The 20,096-nt window shown below is 40.4% G+C and overlaps 1 protein-coding gene across 2 annotated transcripts in view; it reads left to right on the top strand.

Annotated features, from left to right (window-relative positions):
- Positions 1 to 20,096, top strand: part of NR3C1 (nuclear receptor subfamily 3 group C member 1) — a 58,890-nt gene that overhangs the window by 22,952 nt on the left and 15,842 nt on the right. For both annotated transcript variants that reach the window (XM_035105357.2, XM_060271693.1), the window contains 4 exons: positions 7,172 to 7,335; positions 9,917 to 10,033; positions 13,643 to 13,921; positions 15,162 to 15,306. In XM_035105357.2, the coding sequence (XP_034961248.1) occupies positions 7,172 to 7,335; positions 9,917 to 10,033; positions 13,643 to 13,921; positions 15,162 to 15,306 (705 nt within the window). The remainder of the gene's footprint in view (positions 1 to 7,171; positions 7,336 to 9,916; positions 10,034 to 13,642; positions 13,922 to 15,161; positions 15,307 to 20,096) is intronic.

Raw genomic sequence — 20,096 nt, 5'->3', positions numbered from 1 at the left:
TTTAGGTCAGGGGTCGGCAACCTAAGGCCCATGGGCCACAAGCGGCCCATGGGGTTCGTTTAACCAGCCCATGGACCCCCGCCGCCCGCCCGGTCAGCTCCCGTGCGCCGCTCTAAACCGGCGTGGAGCAGAGTGGGGACTGCCTTCTGCAACGCTGGCCGGAAGCTCTTGCAGCCAATGGGAAGCTGCGCACGCCTCCTGCATGCCGGAAGGAGCACCAGAAATAGTGTTTGCGTGTGTGTGTGTGCACTCCAGCCCACCATCTGCAGGACTGTGAACCGGCCCAAGCCACAAAAACTTTGCCGACCCCTGCTTTATGTATTGTGTAATAGCAGTGTACCTGCAGCAATTGCATAAATCATGAAGCTGCTATTAATACGTACTAAATTACAGGCATAGCTGTCTTCTTTCAGTCAGTAGGAAAGGTGCAAATTAGTTTGTCTGCTTGTCATATTCTAAGCATTGTATACAGTATTTATCATTCTTATATTTTATTCCATTTTTCTGAAATGTCCCTTCTTGAGTACCTGGATACATACATAATATTATTTGCACGCCACCTTTCCACAGTTCAAACCATGTTCATGACGGCTTACAACAAGAAAAAAAATACATAACTTCAGCATAACAAAAGTAGTCAATAAATAAATAAAACATCAAAAAATACACAACCAAACTGAACAATTTCTATGTAATCTAAAATAAAGATACAAAGTGTGTTTAGAGGTGCACCCCACTTTACTCAATTTCACTTACGTGTGTGGGGGCCCAGAACATAACCTTCCCATAATAGGGGAGTCATCTGTACTGTAGAAAGAGCCTTTCGTTATTGCAGGGACTCTATACGCAGAGTGCTTAAGACAGTAATAATTACAGTTCATGCAGCACAACCTGCATGATAGACCCTTTGTGTTCCTTTATACCACATTCCTAGATGAGGAAAGCCCCATTACAGTAATTGGTCATTTGCCTATGGCAGGGCAGTAAGAGGTGTTATTTGAACATTGAGGAAATGCTCAACTATCATTTTACCTAATCTCAAAATAATCATATTCTTGCAATATCTATAAAAATGAGAGTTAAAAATAATGTAGAAGCAAAATTACTTTCTCTCTGGCAGCAATATTATAATACTAGCTCACAATTCCCTCACAAGCTGCTGTGATTTTTTTAAAACAGTGATTTGAACAATAAAAGTGAGTCTCTTAAGAATTGCTGGAATGTTATTCCTGGAATTTTACATTTATGCAGCACAACTCTTTTTGCTTCGCATGTACCGTAATCCGATAAGAGTTAGAAATGTAGTTGGGCATTTCAGGGGTGTGGTTTAGAGCAGTGTTTCTCAACCAGTGTGCCTCCAGATGTTTTGGGACTACAACTCCCATCATCCCTAGCTAACAAGACCAGTGGTCAGGAATGATGGGAGTTGTAGTCCCAAAACATCTGGAGGCACACTGGTTGAGAAACACTGGTTTGGAGTGCAATTGTTATTAAAAATAAGATTTCTTTGGAATCTTACAGGAAGTTCAAAACTTCAGTTTCCAGTCTTTTTATTTTAAGGATGTTTGTTTAGAATTTTTAAAATCGATAGTAATAGATTTTCCCTGCTAATGCCTCAGTCTTTGTGAATAATTTTAGTATCTGTATCAGTTGTTTTTCAGTACTGTTAGTTGACCAACATATGACTTAGGATTCTGCTTGGCATCCAAAAGTTAAATATGTCCGTCTCTCTGTTGTGCTGTATTTGGCAGTGATATATCAAAGGCAGCCAAACCTACTGTATGTCAAAAAACACAACTGAAGGAGGGGAAGGTCAATGAAGAATGAGCTAGAACGAAAGCCAACCAAAAAACACAGCCAAAATCAGGCCAAAGTGATGTTTTGGTCCACTACTTTGTTTCAAAATCGTGGCCAGCATCCAAACATCAACGGAGATTGCCACTCCCACCTTGGGAATCCTCCTGCCAAGTTTGGTTATGATATCTTGAGAGGTGTCTGAACGCATAGACAACAGAGAGACAAAGCATTTTCTAAAATATGTTGTAGATTGTATGGCACAATTATTTTCTGTTCAGGTTAGGTTTTATTGACATAATTTTAAATTGTTCTTTTTTTGTTATATTTTTTATTACTCATTTGATATATTGTGAGCCACCGCGGGCATAGTTTTGTGGAAGGTAAAGGTAAAGGGACCCCTGACCATTAGGTCCAGTCATGACCGACTTTGGGGTTGCGGCACTCATCTCGCGTTATTGGTCGAGGGAGCCAGCATACAGCTTCCAGGTCATGTGGCCAGCATGACTAAGCCGCTTCTGGCGAACCAGAGCAGCACGCGGAAACGGCGTTTACCTTCCCGCTGTAGCGGTACCTATTTATCTACTTGCACTTTGACGTGCTTTCAAACTGCTAGGTTGGCAGGAGCTGGGACCGAGCAATGGGAGCTCTCCCCGTCGCAGGGATTCGAACCACCGACCTTCTGATCGGCAAGCCCTAGGCTCTGTGGTTTAACCCACAGCGCCACCCACATCCCTTGTGGAAGAGTAGCATACAAATAAACACATGATGCTAATGACATTTCTCCACTCAGAGTAGCTTTCTTAATCTCTGTGCACTGCATGACCCCATGCAGCCACTACCCTTTGATTACTGTTAGAAAGGGCATGCCTCTTTCTCCCATTGGTTGTCATTTATCATTGGTAAAGGAATATGATCTCCAGCCCCACTCTAGCAGACATATCCATCAGATTCATGTAGATGTTAGGAGCATTAGGGACAAGACTGGCAGTTTCTTCTTGTAGTTGAAGTGGAACTGCAGTTCAAATTCTGCATAGGCATTGCCATCTCATTTAATGAAACAGGAAGAACTCATAAACCAGCAATTAGAGTTCATAATGCCAAAATAGGAGCAGTTCTCTTCTTCCTCCACCCCCTCTCCCACCCTGTAGTTTAGCGTTTATATCAGCTGTCCCAGAAATAAAATAATTTGAATATTTTCTTCTACAGATGTTTAAATATTCTCCACCAAGCCTTGGAAACTTGATACAGTCAGACCCTTGAGCTGCGACAGAAAGTTTGTGAATCTTAACCTTTAGCTTTCAGACCTTCAACTTACTTTATAAACAGGCATCCTAAGCTTGCTTTTGTTTTTAAAAACAATGCAAAAATGTGTTCTGAAATACAGAATAAAGCATCTGTAGCACAATATTTGTAACTGACTAAAAGGGGCAGGGTGGTACAGAAAACAAGAAGGGCAGAATTTATTACATGATGGTTAGCACAAAAGTATGGTGAAGCTGAAGGCTTGTTGGTAGATGAGAGAAATTTCTTCTGTTGCAACTTCCTGAAAACTTTCCAAGCTAATACAGAGTTATCAGGTTAGCGTGCAACTATGTTCAATACAACTTGCACACTATGTTTTAGCTATAATGTTATCTGTTGTTTAGACCTTCCTCCCAGTTGTACTGAGTTCTTTCGGTTCTTTCTCCTTTCATTTTATGCATGCGTGTTCCACTGAAAAATAGCATTTTTGAATCCTACCTTTTAGTGTAATATTAGACAATTTATTCCGAACATGTAAGTTTGGACCTTGTGCTTGAGTGAAAGACTTTGGCAAATCATTAATAAACAAAATTAGGTTGGGTAACATGGTTTGTCAACAGAAATTGTCCTCTGAACTTTCAGAGGACCCTTATCTTTGCCTTCTGGAAGTAAATACACTTATTTTATAATGGGGTATAAACCTGCTTTTTGAGAATAAAAGGTAAAAACCATTTTAAACACTGGATAATAATTATGGCGTTTAACAACCTGACACACCTGTATTTTATAAGTGCTGCATTTTTTCATCTGCCTAGTTCTCTACCCATGGGCTGTAAATCTGATAAATCGTGTCTCCCACTTCTAACTTTGTGTTTGCAAAAGTAGTTTTACTCTTCAACTTGTTAAAATAAAAAATGGACTGTAAGGGAAGTATTAGCAGTGGGCATCACTGCAGTGAAGCATTTTTGTTGTGCTGAATTGCATTTTAAAAGGGTGTGAAGCAAAGCTAAAACTTATTCAGAGATGAGGAACCTTTTCAGACCATGGGCTGTATTCCCTTGTGAATAGCATCCTTGGGACACATGCCAGTGAGGGTTGGGAACAGAGGCAAAAGTGGGTGGAGCAATTAATGTAAATATCACCTTTGCGCGAGAGGAGTCAAAGAATGTACGGCATCTGGAAGAAGGATTGATGGGGACGGAGCGATAAGGGAAGCAAGTTTTTATTTTTTCTTCATATTGTTGCCTCGTATCTTCCCGGACGCGATGTCCTGGTTTGTTTGGAGTGAAAGAGAAGCAAAAGACTGTGTGAGTTGAACTTTATAGCTGTTGTTACCGAGCATATTTCTTAAAGATGTGAAGTTGCCGATGAGAAAAGCCCCCCCCTAGTCAGACGGAAGGAGTTCTGGACGCGTTCGGAGGATTTATGAGCTGTGACGCACTTTAAATTGGAGCAGCGACCTGAAGCTAAGTTCAGCTATAGGGCAAGGAGATCCATTAATTTACCAAGAGTTCATGGTTGGATGTTTGGGTCTCCTGCCTGAAAAAGCTGTAAATTCTATAAAGATAAATAAATCGTAAATCTTCATGGCTATGAGAGAAAATGAAAGTGATTTGAGCCTTTTAAGATGGCGCTGCTACTCCGTCGCAACAGGGAGCTCCACTAAGAAGATTTATGGGGAGGCTGGACTGATTAACTCACACAGGAGAAAGAACATCTGTGAAACTTCGTTTGACATTTATCTCAGCAGCTGGAACAATTGGATGAAAGTGGAAAACATCTAGGTGACTGTAAGGGGAAGATTTGGAATATTATGAGCTTGGAGGACGATTTGAACTTTAGAAATAAGACGGCAGTGGACAGTTGCGAGGAATTCCCAATTTCTTGAAGCATGGGAACCCAAAAATAAATTATTTAGATGATTTGGCATAACATTCGGTTTGATTGATATATATATGTGTATAATTTGAAATATTGAATGTGATATAATTGGTTTTAATTGGAAAATTAATAAAAATATTTTTTTTTAAAAAAAAAGTAAATATCACCTTTGCACAGTAGCCTAGTTTTTACACGCAGTCTAAAGATGCCTGCTGTATAGTTTCAGACAACTGGAGGAGGGGTTACTTTGTTCTAGGGGTACATTCTCTGTCATCAGTCCAACAATCAGCTTTGAGTGTCTCTAACTGGTGCTGGGTTCTCAAGACGGTGTGCTAAGAGAATCCCTCATCCTATCTCCCTCCCTGAACTTGTGGTCTTGAGTGTTGTGTTGACAACTTCAAGTCTTGTGGGACTTAAATGTTCATGCTGATGCTGTCTTCTCAGGGGCAGCTCAGGATTTCATAGCTGCCATGTCAACCATGGACTGTCTCAAGATCTGAACCAGTACTTGGCAGGGTGTACCTTGGATCTTGTTTCTCTACAGAAGTAGAGGGAAATAATATGTGGGTGTGTGAGAGAAACAACTCCATTGGTATGTACAGATCATTAACTGATCAGATTTGGTTTGGTCTACCCCCTGGAAGTTGATGGATCTGGATGGTTTGCTGAAGCCATTTGGGGATTTTCTTGCAGGCTTAACTGGCAGTCTTATCGAGGTCTCTGCTTAGAATGAGGATATGACTTAGGTCATCAGTACAACTACTTCAAAATGCTTTCTGCCTATCTGTAGATCTGGTGTCAGTTCCTTAGTATTCAGAGGAACCTTGTTAGTTCTCCTGGACCTCAACAGCTTTCAGTACCCGTGACGGGGTGAGCTCCCATTGCTCGGTCCCTGCTCCTGCCAACGTAGCAGTTCGAAAGCACATCAAAGTGCAAGTAGATAAATAGGTACCGCTCCGGCAGGAAGGTAAACGGTGTTTCCGTGCACTGCTCTGGTTCGCCAGAAGCGGCTTAGTCATGCGGGCCACATGACCCAGAAGCTGTATGCCGGCTCCCTCAGCCAGTAAAGCGAGATGAGCACCGCAACCCCAGAGTCGTCTGTGACTGGACCTAATGGTCAGGGGTCCCTTTACCTTTACCATGTGCCCTAAGAAAGTTAATTGAGTAAATTTTTACACGTTATGGGGGTTAGATTAATTAAGTGAAGGAGGGTATCTGGAGTTTGATCTTGAAAGTGCACAGAGGCAATACCATCTCTAAACAGAACTAAGACTGTTGGTTTAGCTAAAGTCTAAATATAAATATGAAGGACAACAAGCAGGATAGTGGTGGAGTTCATACTTGGATTGTAGGGGTGTTCTGCTGGTGGTTTGAGCACTTATACCAATTTCTCCAAGGAAGGGGAAATGAAATGGATTTGTTTGCGCCCATGAGACCAAGTGCCTATGTGAAAGTTGGTTATCCACATTGGCCTGGGCCTCAACTTTGTGGCTCGTGGATGTAGCACATAGTGGGATAGACCTACAATGGCTTCTGTTTTTGGTTGCAGTCCAAACAAGCCCTGCATCAGGTCTTCATTTTGAGCTTAGGATTCAGTTACCCTAAGCAGATCTCAAAAGTGTGCACCTTGTTTTGCTCAATTTTGCTGTGTAAGCTCAAATGTTAAGATTCAATTGCATCACAGATTCAAACTTCCATCAGGAACAAGCTTAGTTCCAGTTGTGACTAGGCCAATCATTTATCCCTCAGAAAGTGTTGTGTGTTTTTTATCCCATTGAAAGTATCATGTGTGCAAAATGAAGCATTTAAAAAATGGTTGATCCTAATGGCCTCAAGATAATACTTTTAAAGAGCATCTAGGCTGACTTCCAGCTGACATCCAAGCACCATTTATTGAAATAAAAATCGCATACATTAAACACAAGTACATAGTATGCATCCACAATGCATTTCCCTACTTGTTTTTTCTTACAATTATGGAATAAATAGGGTGAAAACATACTTTTAAATATTGTGCCTTTTAAAATCCCAGGCTCTGCCTTCAGTATTACTGTAATAGCACTTTCTTTTTATGGTTTTAAAATGTGAAGTACTTTACTGTGAGTATAATGAATTCAGCAAAAACTCATGATGCTTTTCTTAGGTTCCGGTTAATAGAGCAGAGTAAGAGTCATTGTGTTTGTAGTAACTTAGGTATTTCTATACTTTTATTCCTTTCTTTAGTTTGGTCTGTGTTTTGTTGTTTCCTTAGCCCTGGAGTGAGATCTGATGTAAGCACTTCACCATCTACCTCTTCAACAACTACGGGACCACCTCCCAAGCTCTGCCTTGTTTGCTCAGATGAGGCTTCTGGGTGTCATTATGGTGTCCTAACTTGTGGCAGCTGCAAAGTGTTCTTCAAAAGAGCTGTGGAAGGTAGAATATATTACAGTTATTTAAAATGTATAGTCTATATCTCACCTCAGATGTTTGGGTTTTTACAAAGGTTATTGGTGTTCATTTCCATTCTCTCTCTCTCTCTCTCTCTCTCTCTCTCTCTCTCTCTCTCTCTCTCTCTCTCTCTCTCTCTCTCTCTCTCTCTGTGTGTGTGTGTGTGTTAAGTAAGCATGTGAAAGCAGCTGGGGGGAATAAGTTTTCTGGCTCTACCTACGGTTCCCATTCCATTGCTTTTCACAAGTTGGAGGGCAGACTTCTAAAGTGGGAGCTTACCTTCTTCAGATTTTCACCCTCCAAATCATGGATGGTGATGTGTTTGGAGCCAGAACTAGCTTGCTCTCCTAACTCTTCTTCATGTATTTACTTAACATGAAAGAAAGAACAGCCAAAGAGGGCTGTTTTGTTTATTTTTATTTACAATACAGCCCATTCTTCATTTATGGTATAGCCCACTCGTCATTGAATATTTGCAATCCCCAGAGCATGGCGCAAAGTAATAAAAATAAACAGAGAAAAATAATATACAATATTGCAAAAACAAACAAACATATAAACAGGCCCAAGAAATAGAAACTCAACAATTATGTCATGAGAAAAACAAGCAAAACTACACTAATAATAATAAAAAATTTCCAATTTAACCAAATACCAAGGTAAAAGCAAACACAAGATGTTCAAACAGTTTAAACAACCAATGGTTTTAGCAAGTTCCCACCCTGTTTTTCACTAATGGTAGTCCACTCTCTCCTCTGTCTGCCCACACAAAGAGGGCCCCACTCTGTGCCAGAAGATTCTCAGTGTAACTGCTTCCCCAACCTCCAAGATACCACACCATAGTGTTGTTTACAATCCTTGCACACTAGGCATTGGAATCACACACACACACACACACACACACACACACACACACACACACAAACACACATGATTAATATTAAGCAGGAACTTTTCCTGTATGGTTTACAGCAAACTAAGCCAGGCATGTAATGCTAACTTATTATTTCATTGTTTTATGTATGTTTGCTTTAAACTTCTGATTTCATTTATATCTTGACAAGTTTTAGGTCAAGTTGTTTTCAGGGTTTGATTTTATTGGTAAATAGATTCTAGTAAATAGACCCTGGTAAATAGATCTACCAAGGTTCACTGTTCTCCCATTGTTCCTCATGTTTAACACTGCTATTTAATTCAATATGGAAAGAATCTGCTCTTTGAAAGTTATAGTTGACTTTACTTTGCTTCCAAGGTTTGCTTATACTTGGATCTATGGTTCCATAAAAATTCCAAAGGATTTAGTTTGCCTACTTCACAAGCTCCAAAAACCAAATAGTTTCCTCCCTGTTCTTTTAAAGTGGTAAAATCAATATATCCTAAAGCAGTATTTCAAAACAAAATTTCTCAAACTGGATTACTGGCTGCTTGCTCTGGTGGTACCAACTTTAACCTAAAAAATGCAGAGAATACGTAATTCTGTTCCAGGAAAAAAGTATGGATAGACATTTTATAGTGAACTATTCCATAGCGAGTTTTTGAAAAAGCAGTTTACTTTTTTCAAAAAGTTCTGTGTTGGAGAAATTATACAGTACAATAAAATGGCTACTTGGATATATACATTGATATAAAAATGTGAGTGGTCATAAAAAGTACTCAAGTTCCAGACTGATTTTCCTAGCAACTGACATTCTGCTGCAGATGTTCAGCCTCTTTCCGTCTCATTTGTCTCAGATTTTCATGGACATGTACCTATAGAATGTTATCTCCACTCCCTCTCCAATACTTATCATCCGACTCTTCAAATTGATCAGAAGGCTTGCATAACCCCCCCCCCTTTTCAGAGCAAAAAAGAGGGGAGTGGGAGACTTGTAGATGGTTTAAAAAACCTCTTCCTGCTTCCCTTTTAATTCACTGATATTGGGGTCTTAAAAGGGAAATAGGAGGGGGTTTGCATTTTGGGAAAGAGGTGGGAACCTGTCAGAGCTCTCATCCCTCCTTCCCAAAGCCCAGCACCTCACTTCCCTGGCTTTAGGAAGGCAGCACAAGGGCCGGGGGCATCATGGCTTGGATTTATGGACTACTTAAAATGAGGCTGCATTTTAAATTTTAATACTGTATTTTAATTAATTGCTTTTTATGTTTTATTGTAATTGTATTGGTGTGAGCCACCCTGAGCCCGGTTTTAACTGGGGAGGGTGGGGTATAAATAAATTATTATTATTATTATTATTATTTATTAAATGTTGCTGGAAAAGGCCTCGAGGGCTGCATGTGGCTCTCAGACCACACGTTAGACCAGGCATCCCCAAACTGCGGCCCTCCAGATGTTTTGGCCTACAACTTCCATGATCCCTAGCTAACAGGACCAATGGTCGGGGAAGATGGGAATTGTAGTCCAAAACATCTGGAGGGCCAAAGTTTGGGAATGCCTGCGTTAGACCATCCTGATGTACACGGATAGGATAGATAAGTCCATTTGTTTATTCTCTTTCCCAACCCAATGAGTGCATGATAGAAATTAAATGCTCATAATTATAAAGGTGTTGTGTTTTGTTTGCAAATACAGGGCAGCACAATTATCTCTGTGCTGGAAGAAATGACTGCATTATTGACAAAATTCGGAGAAAAAACTGCCCAGCTTGCCGCTATAGGAAATGTCTTCAAGCTGGCATGAACCTGGAAGGTAACTTGAAATGTTTTAAAGCTGAAACCTAGAAAACCCTTTATTTTTGCGTATTTAAAAGATGGAAAGCCTCTTTACACATTACTCATATGAAGATGTCCCAAATATAGAAAAGGACAGTGGGGACATGTTGCATCCAATGCCACACATCTTTTTCTTGGTCATTCCTATGATGTGCAGCTGTGATGGCAGCATGTACCCATAAATATATTTGCACTTAGACTCAGAAATCCATGCCTAATATGTGAACATCAGGGATGGGGGAAGCTGCATGATGTTGAGTGCAGGACCAGTGGCCTAGTCCGTCTGCTTCATTCTACACATTGATCCCATCACTGGAATAATGCATGAAGTGGGTTAGTGGCAATATATGCAGTTCTCTAATGTTTTCTGAATAACTATTTATCACTGTTTAACATATGCACGTCTTTCTTGGCAGAACTTAGATTTCTTTCAAAATGCATTTCCAAATCTTTCCCAGACTCTCACAAGAACTGTATTTTGCACTGAAGTGTGCATGCTAATTTCTTTTTTTTTTCCTTTCTCTTTGTGTTTTCACTTTCCGATTTCACATATTTGTGCACTCCTTTTTTCAGTAAATACTGTGGTTGGGAAAACCCCACACTTGGAGTGTACGACAGCTTGAATGCAAATCAGGAAGAAATAACAATGTTGACTCATCGGGCGGTATTCTATACCAATTCTACTCAGAGTTAGACCATAGCTGTCAAGTCTCCCGTTTTTCGCAGGAAACCCCCGTATTTAAACCCGTTTCCCGCTGTTATCCCGAATTGAAAAAAATCCCGTAAATCCCCCGGATTTAGAAAGCAGCTCCTACCGGCCAGGGAGGCTCCTTCTGCGCATGTCTGGACATGTGCAGAACCAATTTCCGGGGCCGCTCTTCCCATGTCTGGGCCCCGGAAATCGGGCAGCACTGGCACCGGAAGTCGCTTCTACTCATGTCTGGACATGCGTAGAAGCGACTTCTGGTGCCACACCGCTGCTGATCCCTTATTTTTCAATCCAGGAGTTGACGGCTATGAGTTAGACCCATTGAAGTTGATCAACATCACTAACTTCCGTTCACTAATTTCAGTGAGTCTACTCTGAGTAGCACCTGAATGAGTGCAATCCATTGTCAACAAGATGAAACATTTAAAGTATGGATAGGTGATAACATTCAGTAACAGCTTACTGTATGGCAGATTCATAATGAGCAAACTCACATGTTTGCTCCTTTCTGGCTGAGAAGGGGTAACTGCTGCAGGCTTGTCATTGCAATCCAGGAAGTCTTGTAGTGGCAATGTTAGTGGTGTTTGGCAGAATGAAGACTTCCACTTGTGTGATAGGAAAACTCTGACCTGGCCTTACCATTAGACACAGTGCAGGTGCTGCATTGCTGGGCTTGGACTAGATCAGGGGTCCCCAGACTTACCGGCCTTTGGGCTGGTGCCCGCTGTGTCAACCGCGCGCGCAGCGGACCGGAGGGCGGGGGAGTGCGCGCCCGTGCGCATGCGCACACGCACACGGTCGGAAAAAAATCACCGAAAATCGCTTGTGCGCATGCGTATGGGCCTCCCCCGACCCGGAAGTGCATCAGAAATGACCTCTTCTGGGTCGGGAGAGGCCCATACGCATGCGCACAAAGGATTTTCGGCGATTTTTTTGCCGATTTTGAAGATCGCCGCCGTGCGCCGTAAGAGCGGGCGGCGGGGGTCGTCGCGGGCCGGATTGGGAGGCCAATTGGGCCGCATCCGGCCCGGGGGCCGTAGTTTGGGGACCCCTGGACTAGATGATCCGCGGGATTCCTTCCAACCCAGCAGTTCTGTGATTTCTAGCTCAGTAGAAATCAAGCCTGCATTGTGATCTGTCTCTGCTGCTCCATTTTTAACCCCCCCCTCACATTCAAATTTTGTAAACATTGCTAATTATTATAGCAATTTCATAATAATGCTGTGACTATATAATTCTAGAGCAGGCATCCCCAAACTTCGGCCCTCCAGATGTTTTGGACTACAATTCCCATCTTCCCCGACCACTGGTCCTGTTAGCTAGGGATCATGGGAGTTGTAAGCTAAAACATCTGGAGGGCTGCAGTTTGGGGATGCCTGTTCTAGAGGCTCCTGAAATATGTGTTTTGATTATTTTAAGCTCTTATGTCTAACAATAGAATGTCTTTACCAGAAACTTAATTTAGAGGCAGTATGTTTTAGGCCTTTGCAGATAACAAATTTAATTGGACAAACAACTAAAATACTTGGCTGCTTGTCTTTTAATGGTTGTTATTGTCTCTGTCTTACAAAATATCTAAGGAAGGGCAATCCAGAGTGTGGATGCTATCACCAAGATAGCACTTCCACATTGTCACCAAATGACAATTTGGTGGTTGTGGAGCAACTAGCAGAGTCTCATTGGAAGATCAACTTGGTCTGTACTGGGGAAGGCAGTCTGCTAGGTATAATAGTCCCAAGTTGTTTAGTACTTTAAATATCAATCACATCACCTCGATCTCAGTAGCTAATAGGCAGCCAATACTATAATAGCTAATAAGATTTGTATGTTATTGCATGTATGTGTCTCCAAAAACATCTCTAATTGTGTGCTGACTCAGGTGTGGAGTAGGCAGGATCACTGGTAAGCTCACAAGTGCCTCCATGATTTACATTTGCTGTGATTTCTATAACGGCAGCCGCTGCCAAAAGCACTGTTGCAGTTGGAGGCATCGAGTGTACAGCACCACATGGAAGCACTGCTGCATGCAAGTGATCTGGCCCTTTGCTATCTTTTCAAAGTCCCAGCTGGCTAAGTGCTTTACAGCTCTTTGCTACTCATAGATTTGGTACTCTATTTTGTCCATTTTTGTAACTCCACTGTAAGATAAGATTTTATATACAGTATTGCAAAATTTTCAGGATATATGGTTCGTATAAGTAAAAAAGCTTGCAGGCAGCATAGATACTGTGGAAATATGAATAAAAACAGTATATGGAGAAGTGTATTTTAAGCAGTTCATCTAGCATATGTATTCCATACTTTAATTATAATGGCAAGCAGTTGTCAGAAAAAAATATCTTTTTTGGTGCAGCTGTAGAAGAAACAAAAAAAATCCTGGCAATGGTGATTCATGTCTAGTAATGCATTCTATGATTCTATGTGCATGTAGGCATAATTCCATGGTGTATATGTATATTTGTTCATCCATTGCCAAGTTCTGTTGTCTTGGTTTAAGTGCAATGCAAAGGGCTCATTGAAACCATTCCATTCCAAAGCTGTAGATGGAATAAGTTTTTTTAGCAATTTCCCCCATGTGTACTACTGCTTTTTTCCCCCTTTTCACATTTAATCCAAGGTTTCATCTTCTGTTCATACAAATAAAACCATAAAGGGCAGGAAATCTCTGTGGCCCCCAACTCCTCTCAGTTCCAGCAAGCATGGCCATTGTTTGGGAATGATGAGAGTTGCAGTTCCAACAAGATTAGGAAGCTACAGGATTCCCTGCCATAAGGAGTCTGTTGTATGCCTGCAGCATAGAAGATTGCATTGATTGTGTTAGCAACGCTTTCTGGTTTTATTTTTTAATATTGACACTATTTTCTTAAAAATTTCTAGCACGAAAGACAAAGAAAAAGATAAAAGGAATCCAGCAATCTAGTGTGGCTGCAGGAAGAGAGACTGCAGAAAGTCCTACAAATAAGGCTGTTGTTCCTGCCTCCCTGCCACAGCTAACTCCTACTCTGGTTTCCCTACTGGAAGTCATTGAACCAGAAGTGATGTTTTCAGGCTATGACAGCACAGTACCGGACACAACTTGGCGTATTATGTCAACTCTCAATATGCTAGGAGGAAGGCAAGTGGTTGCTGCTGTGAAATGGGCAAAGGCAATACCAGGTTTGTATATGTATTACATGAATGTAGACTATACTTTCTTAATGTGTTTTGCAAGGCCACATTCTGCTCCTAATCATGGTAGGCTTGGGCGATGTATCAATACATTGCTCAGGACTGGTATGAGGGCTAGACCACGATAGCTGCTTCACCCAGTGGTATATTTTGCTGCCAAGTCCTCTGCCATCAGCACCCAGCGTGAGAGGGAGGAACAAGCCATAGCGGGTCTCTGCAGCAGCGGTGATTTCACCTACAAAATACTGCCAGGTGAATCAGCCATTGCGCTCTGGCCGTCATGCAACTTGTTCTTCCCTCAGCTGCCCCTTGCAGGTAGGCAGCTCCTTTAAACTTCTCCACTCAGTGGCTGTCTGCCCCTGAATGGAGAAGTTTAAAGGAGCCTCCAGCTCGCACAAGCTGGAGGCAAGGTTGGGGCTCTGTTACACTTGAGGGAGCCCTGCGAACGGAGCCTGTAAGGCTCCCTCCATCTTGGGGCAAGCAGGAGAAAGAGGCCTCCAGCTTGCACGGGTGGGGGGCCCAGCTGAGCAGCACAAACAAGCTGAGTTGTCCCTGCCCGTGAGGCACTGGGGTGAAAGTACCTTGGCTCCCATGGCAAGAGCTGCAGCAGTTTTCACCCTGTGGGTGCACCATAGTTCACAATTGTGGTTTATCGCCAGATTGCGATGTTGAAAACAAAACCATCGCCCAGCCCTAAATCATGGGCTTCTTATCTTACACCATAGAGAAAGGTTTGGTTTCTTGGTTCCCATTTTGTAACAGCATATCGGTTGCACTTCTACCTCCAAAATGACACAGAGATAAATTACTCCCTTACTGTTAATTGTTGTGGCTTGCCATGAAAGGGGAAAAATGAAACAAGAACTTATACTAGGATTGGAAAGTCTCCTCGACATCTTCCCTGGCAGGGAAAAGATTAAACACTCTTTTCCCTTAATGTTCCTTCTCCAGTGGAAATCGCCTCTTCCAAAGAGTGTTATACAAAGGAGAACGCTTGGTTACATTTCACTGCACTATCAACTGTAATTTGCATATGTATTTGTAGAACTTTTTTTGCCATTCAGCATTACTATTACATAAAACTATTTTGAATTTTTGATGCATTTTGACTCTGGACCCTCTCAGTAAGTCATTCTGAACTTTAAGATTCAAAATAACATTTTGGACAAGCTGTACTTTAATTACAACAGGAAATGTCCTCGATCTTGTACCTTTTATTTCCAATCAGGTTTCAGAAACTTGCATCTGGATGACCAAATGACTCTTCTGCAGTATTCGTGGATGTTTCTGATGGCTTTTGCCCTAGGATGGAGGTCATATAAACAAGCTAATGGAAGTTTATTGTGTTTTGCACCAGATTTGATCATTAATGAGTAAGTAGTATTGAAGTCCTTCTCTCTGTGTTTCTAAAGCTCAGCTAGACTTCTAGAAATGTGTTCTTATAACTAGGTGCACAATTAGTACTATAATTAAAACAATTCCTTATTTATTTTTGAATATTTCAGTAACTTGAACAGCTCTTTTTGCTTTTACTTTAATAATGCATAACATCTGTCTGTTGAAAATGATAACATCACAGTGGTGTTCTTCCTGTGCAACACAGGTTGGCAGGATGAGAGCCACTGTGGTGCAATAGTTAGGAAGTGTCATACTACGACAAGGCGTACCCAGGTTCAGTGAAGCTCATTAGGAGACCCTAATGTGCATATATTAGTTGGCATCCTAATTTGGCTAAATTTAAATTACTGTATCAGAAGCAAGCCAAAGGTGAGGTGGGGAATGATGAGTAGGGTTAGTTAGGTTAGTTTTGCATTGTGATGGTGTCCGCAGCAAGATGGTAGTAGTCTGGGGTGGGAGGGTCACACAAAATATGTTAATATATTTTACACAAAATATGTCTCCCGGTAAAATAGTTGTTAGAATATATGCACAATCCATCTCCACATTACGATGCTTTGAATATATTAAAAGGGTTACTTTTGTGAAAATACTAGGGTTAGGTCACAATTCAATGGATTGGTCAAATATATCTATTAGAGTGCCTGTCTACTATTAATATTCAACTAAGCAAAGTATATATTTAGATTTGTTTGTTACTGTTTAGGCTTTTATTTTTGCTTGTTATAGCAGTATGCTATTTGGGTACCCTGCATTTCACTATTAGATGAAATAATTGGTTAAAGTAGGGATGCTATGCACAGTTGTGCTGAGAATCCAAAATGGGGTTGGGTAGGCAGACAGTAGAACGGATAATATAGCCGGGTTGCAGTGGCATAACATTGACCTTTTACTGAAATTATACAAATTCATAAAGGCTGAATGCCACAGAGGATACACTCCTCTGGAGACTAATTTCTCTCTTCCCTTTTGACCTATTAGATTTTTTCACAGACTCCGCTTCTCACATTCTAAAACTGCCATCTTTCATAGTGCATGATTTGTCTTGTTTAATTCTAATTTTGAAATGCTAGCTTACTGACAGCACAAATAGTTTCATTATCATACCTCTGTCTAACATTATTTGTTGGCTACATTGACCTTGTTTTTGCATATGTGAATCCTTTTGTCATAATATGTTAAGAGCATTAAATGTCCCTTCCACTCAAATAAACTCTTCCCTTCATATGCCCTTTACAGACTGTGTTTCACATAATAAATGGTGACACTGCTAATACATGTGATACTGTAGCACAGAATCCTCGTAACACAGTAATGGTATTTGCATGGCACTGTAACATTGCACAATTGAAAAAAAGCTCTGAATCAATAAGCAACTAAGTGCTAAATCTTAACACATCTATTATTTCTGTATTTTAATATTGTGCGAGAGCAGTTGCTTTCCAGAGAGTCTGTATATTTATTCCTCAAAATAAGCCTTTTTGCGTTTTTGTAACATTTCTGATCTTGGTAGATATTTTCTGCAGCAGGGCCAGAATATCAGAAGTTGTAGGATGTTCACACCACTTTCTGCAGTTTCATGAAAAGATTACATACTGTAACAACATAGGTAGATACAGTTTACGGCAAACCTCAATGCCCTACAAGGATCTTGATGAACAGAACTTGACCTGGCTATATAAAAAAATAAAAGCTTTCTCAAGTGTTTTGTTATTCTATTCACCCAAATAGAAAACTTGTATCAAGTTCTATTGAGCAACTACAATCTAAAAAGATAGACTATGATCTCATCCTTAATGACTTTGTTCTTCCCTGAAGAAGCCTGTCTTGCATGTTGACCTTAGCACTGTGATTTCTTTTATGTTCTCATCTGTAAAGCTTAGTTTTGAAATACTCCTGGAATTCACTATAATGTACAATCTTTTGTGCTCATTACTTGCTTTAGCGGACAAATAATTTCTTCTAGTATGAGGCTGCTTCTCTCTTGCTACAGTGCATTTTGACTGTTTTATCCTTTTTTAACCCAATCTTGACCTGAAAGAAATAATGCATCGGATTGAAATTGCTTACAACCACCTGTATACTTGGAAATTCTATATCAGTCCCTGTATTGAATGCAAACAGTGATTTTTTTTATAAAAAAAAACCTGAGTGATAAAACATCATAGCTAAATTTATTGTTTTTTATTCTGTTATGTGGATTGGGAAGGAAGCTGGAAAAGTAGCTTACTGAGATATACTGTGCTCTTTCTGATTATTTTATTCTAGTTGCATTTCATGAAAGGAGGTTTTCTGGTTAATCCACCATATATGTGAGGGTGATCTGGCTGTGACATCTGTCACCCCATTGATCGCCAGGGTTGAGTCAGCTGATCTGGCTGGCTAGGCGGGTGTCCCCTTCCATATATAGGAACCTGCCTATACCAATCAAAATGATATTTATTTATATTATTATTATATACCGCCATATACCTGCTCAGGGCAGTTCAGAGGATAAACTTCATAACTTAGATGCCATTTAAATAAAGCATCTAAGTTAATATAAACCCTCCAAATAGGTAACCACAGAAGAGTGATGCCTGTAAGGAGACCATAGTGTAATAGATGGTGGGTTTTTGTCCTTGCAGTCTCAAAGTAGAAGTCTCTTAGCCACCATATGAGCTAACACAATCCACTTTTTCTGCCCACCCATTAATGCTACAGGGATATAGTTTTAAAGTACATGATCATCTGCAAATACCAAGGATTTCACCAATATAAAATTGATAAGGTAGCAACTTCAAACAAAAAGGAATATATTATACTACAAAAACACATAAAAGGTTAAATAACAGGAAGTATCATAAAATGGGGGGGGGCATTTATTTATCTATAAATGAACTCTACAAAAAATAACCACCACCTTTCATTAACATTATTTCCAAGAAAATACTGCTGCAGCCTTTTAGTCAGCATCTACATTTACAAGAGACTATGAGGTGCTGCTTACCCAGCTGACAGGAAACTGCATGCAGAGAGACTGTAGTCTTAGTCAGCTCCATGGTGCCCTGTGCTGTTTTGCTGACTCCACATAGATAGTCCTTGTTATGCAGCTTGATGGGTATCTATGCACTTCTATTTCTCTGAAGTGAAGGTCTGGGAATGAGTGAGAGAGATCCATGAATTAAGGATTCACCACTTTCAGTCTCATTTAATGAGGTTAAATGAAACACATCTGATAAGTGAAGTTGTGAGAAATCTAGGTGCTTCTCAGAGTAGTTTGTGTATTACGGGAGGGTATCCGCCTTTTCAAACTTTCACTATAATGGGATAGCAGAATAAATGCATTGGCACTAGTTCAGGTGTTTTGGCTGGCACTTCCATTTGAGCTTGGGAGGAGGGGCAGACCTCTGTGGAAGAAGTAATCTAGTTTTCCAGTAATTTTTACTCCTTGGAATGCTGATCATTTCCCTGAATGTTTGAGCATTTCAGTTTTCTTAACCAGTGTTACTGGTTTAAGGTATAAATTGCACAATGAAAATGTGGCTATTTCTGAACTCCCAATTCCTCCATAATAGTTCTTGCTTTAATCAGTCATGGATGCAATACCTGAACTTATCTCCTAACCAAGTGTTGTTTGCTAAAATCCCTTAACAAAGCGCTCGCTCTATGCATGTGTTTGTGTATAAGAGAAACAGGAAATACAAGTTGGTCGGCTACTGTATCCTATGAGACTTACAAATGGCATGTAGTGCAGCCTGACTTGCATAAATTCTGTATTGCACAATATAAATTTCTCATTAGTAGCGATATAAATCTTTTCCACATCCCATTTGCTAATTTAATTTCACACCTATGTATAACTATTGGTTAACTAATAACTTTACTAAAGGAAATTATCTATTACCTCTCATCTATTAAGCAAATAATAATTTCAGGTAATATACCTAGCAAAATAAGAATATACAGGGCTTTATATAACCTATTCTACCAAAAAAGCTGCAGCCTGCATAAACTAAAATTACTCAAAGAGCCAGCATGGTAGCCATCCGCCTCAGTTCATTACGTAGGGGCACCTGGAGAATGACCTCTGATGAGGCATTTCAGAAGTAGCTTTGCCCCAACTCATTTAGGTTATTAAAATTTAAAACCAGCACTTTGAATTGGAACTGGAAACTGACTGCAAGGTACTATAGATGATCAAGCCACTGGTATGATTTAATTATATTTACCAGTACCATTCATTCACTCACTCATTCATATTTTTTTTTACTACTACTTCATTTATATGCCACCCATCTGACTGGGTTGCCCCAAACCACTCTGGGCAGCTCCCCAACCTTAGACAACCTTTTTTGGAGCAACTGAAGCTTCTAGACTGTTTTCGAGGGTAGATCTGTGTAGAATCCATTGCAGTAATCTGAGTGGTAGGTTACCAACCTGTGGCTATAGCAAGTTAGCTGAAGCAGATGAAAGGCAATTGTAGAATGAAAAATTGGGCCACCAAGATTATATTTATGTTCTGAATAGATAGCTCTGCTTAGGACCCCATAGTCTGAGCGATTCAAAAATAAATATGCATACTCTGAATAGGAGCAAGTGTATTCACATAACATATACCACAGGGAGGAAGTGGGAATTGTAATTGCAGGGTAGTTATAATGTAATTACACTGCAGATTTGCTATCGCACCATATCATTACTAATTATTCATTTTCCTAGAAGGGAAAGTTAGTTGTAGGAATGTTACTACTGTTCATGATTATTTTATATAATTATTCTCACT

Source organism: Zootoca vivipara, chromosome 2 (assembly GCF_963506605.1).
Source record: "Zootoca vivipara chromosome 2, rZooViv1.1, whole genome shotgun sequence".
Lineage (NCBI taxonomy): Eukaryota > Metazoa > Chordata > Lepidosauria > Squamata > Lacertidae > Zootoca > Zootoca vivipara.
The sequence above is the reverse complement of the archived record's forward strand: the minus strand, read 5'-3'. Positions and strand labels throughout refer to the sequence as shown.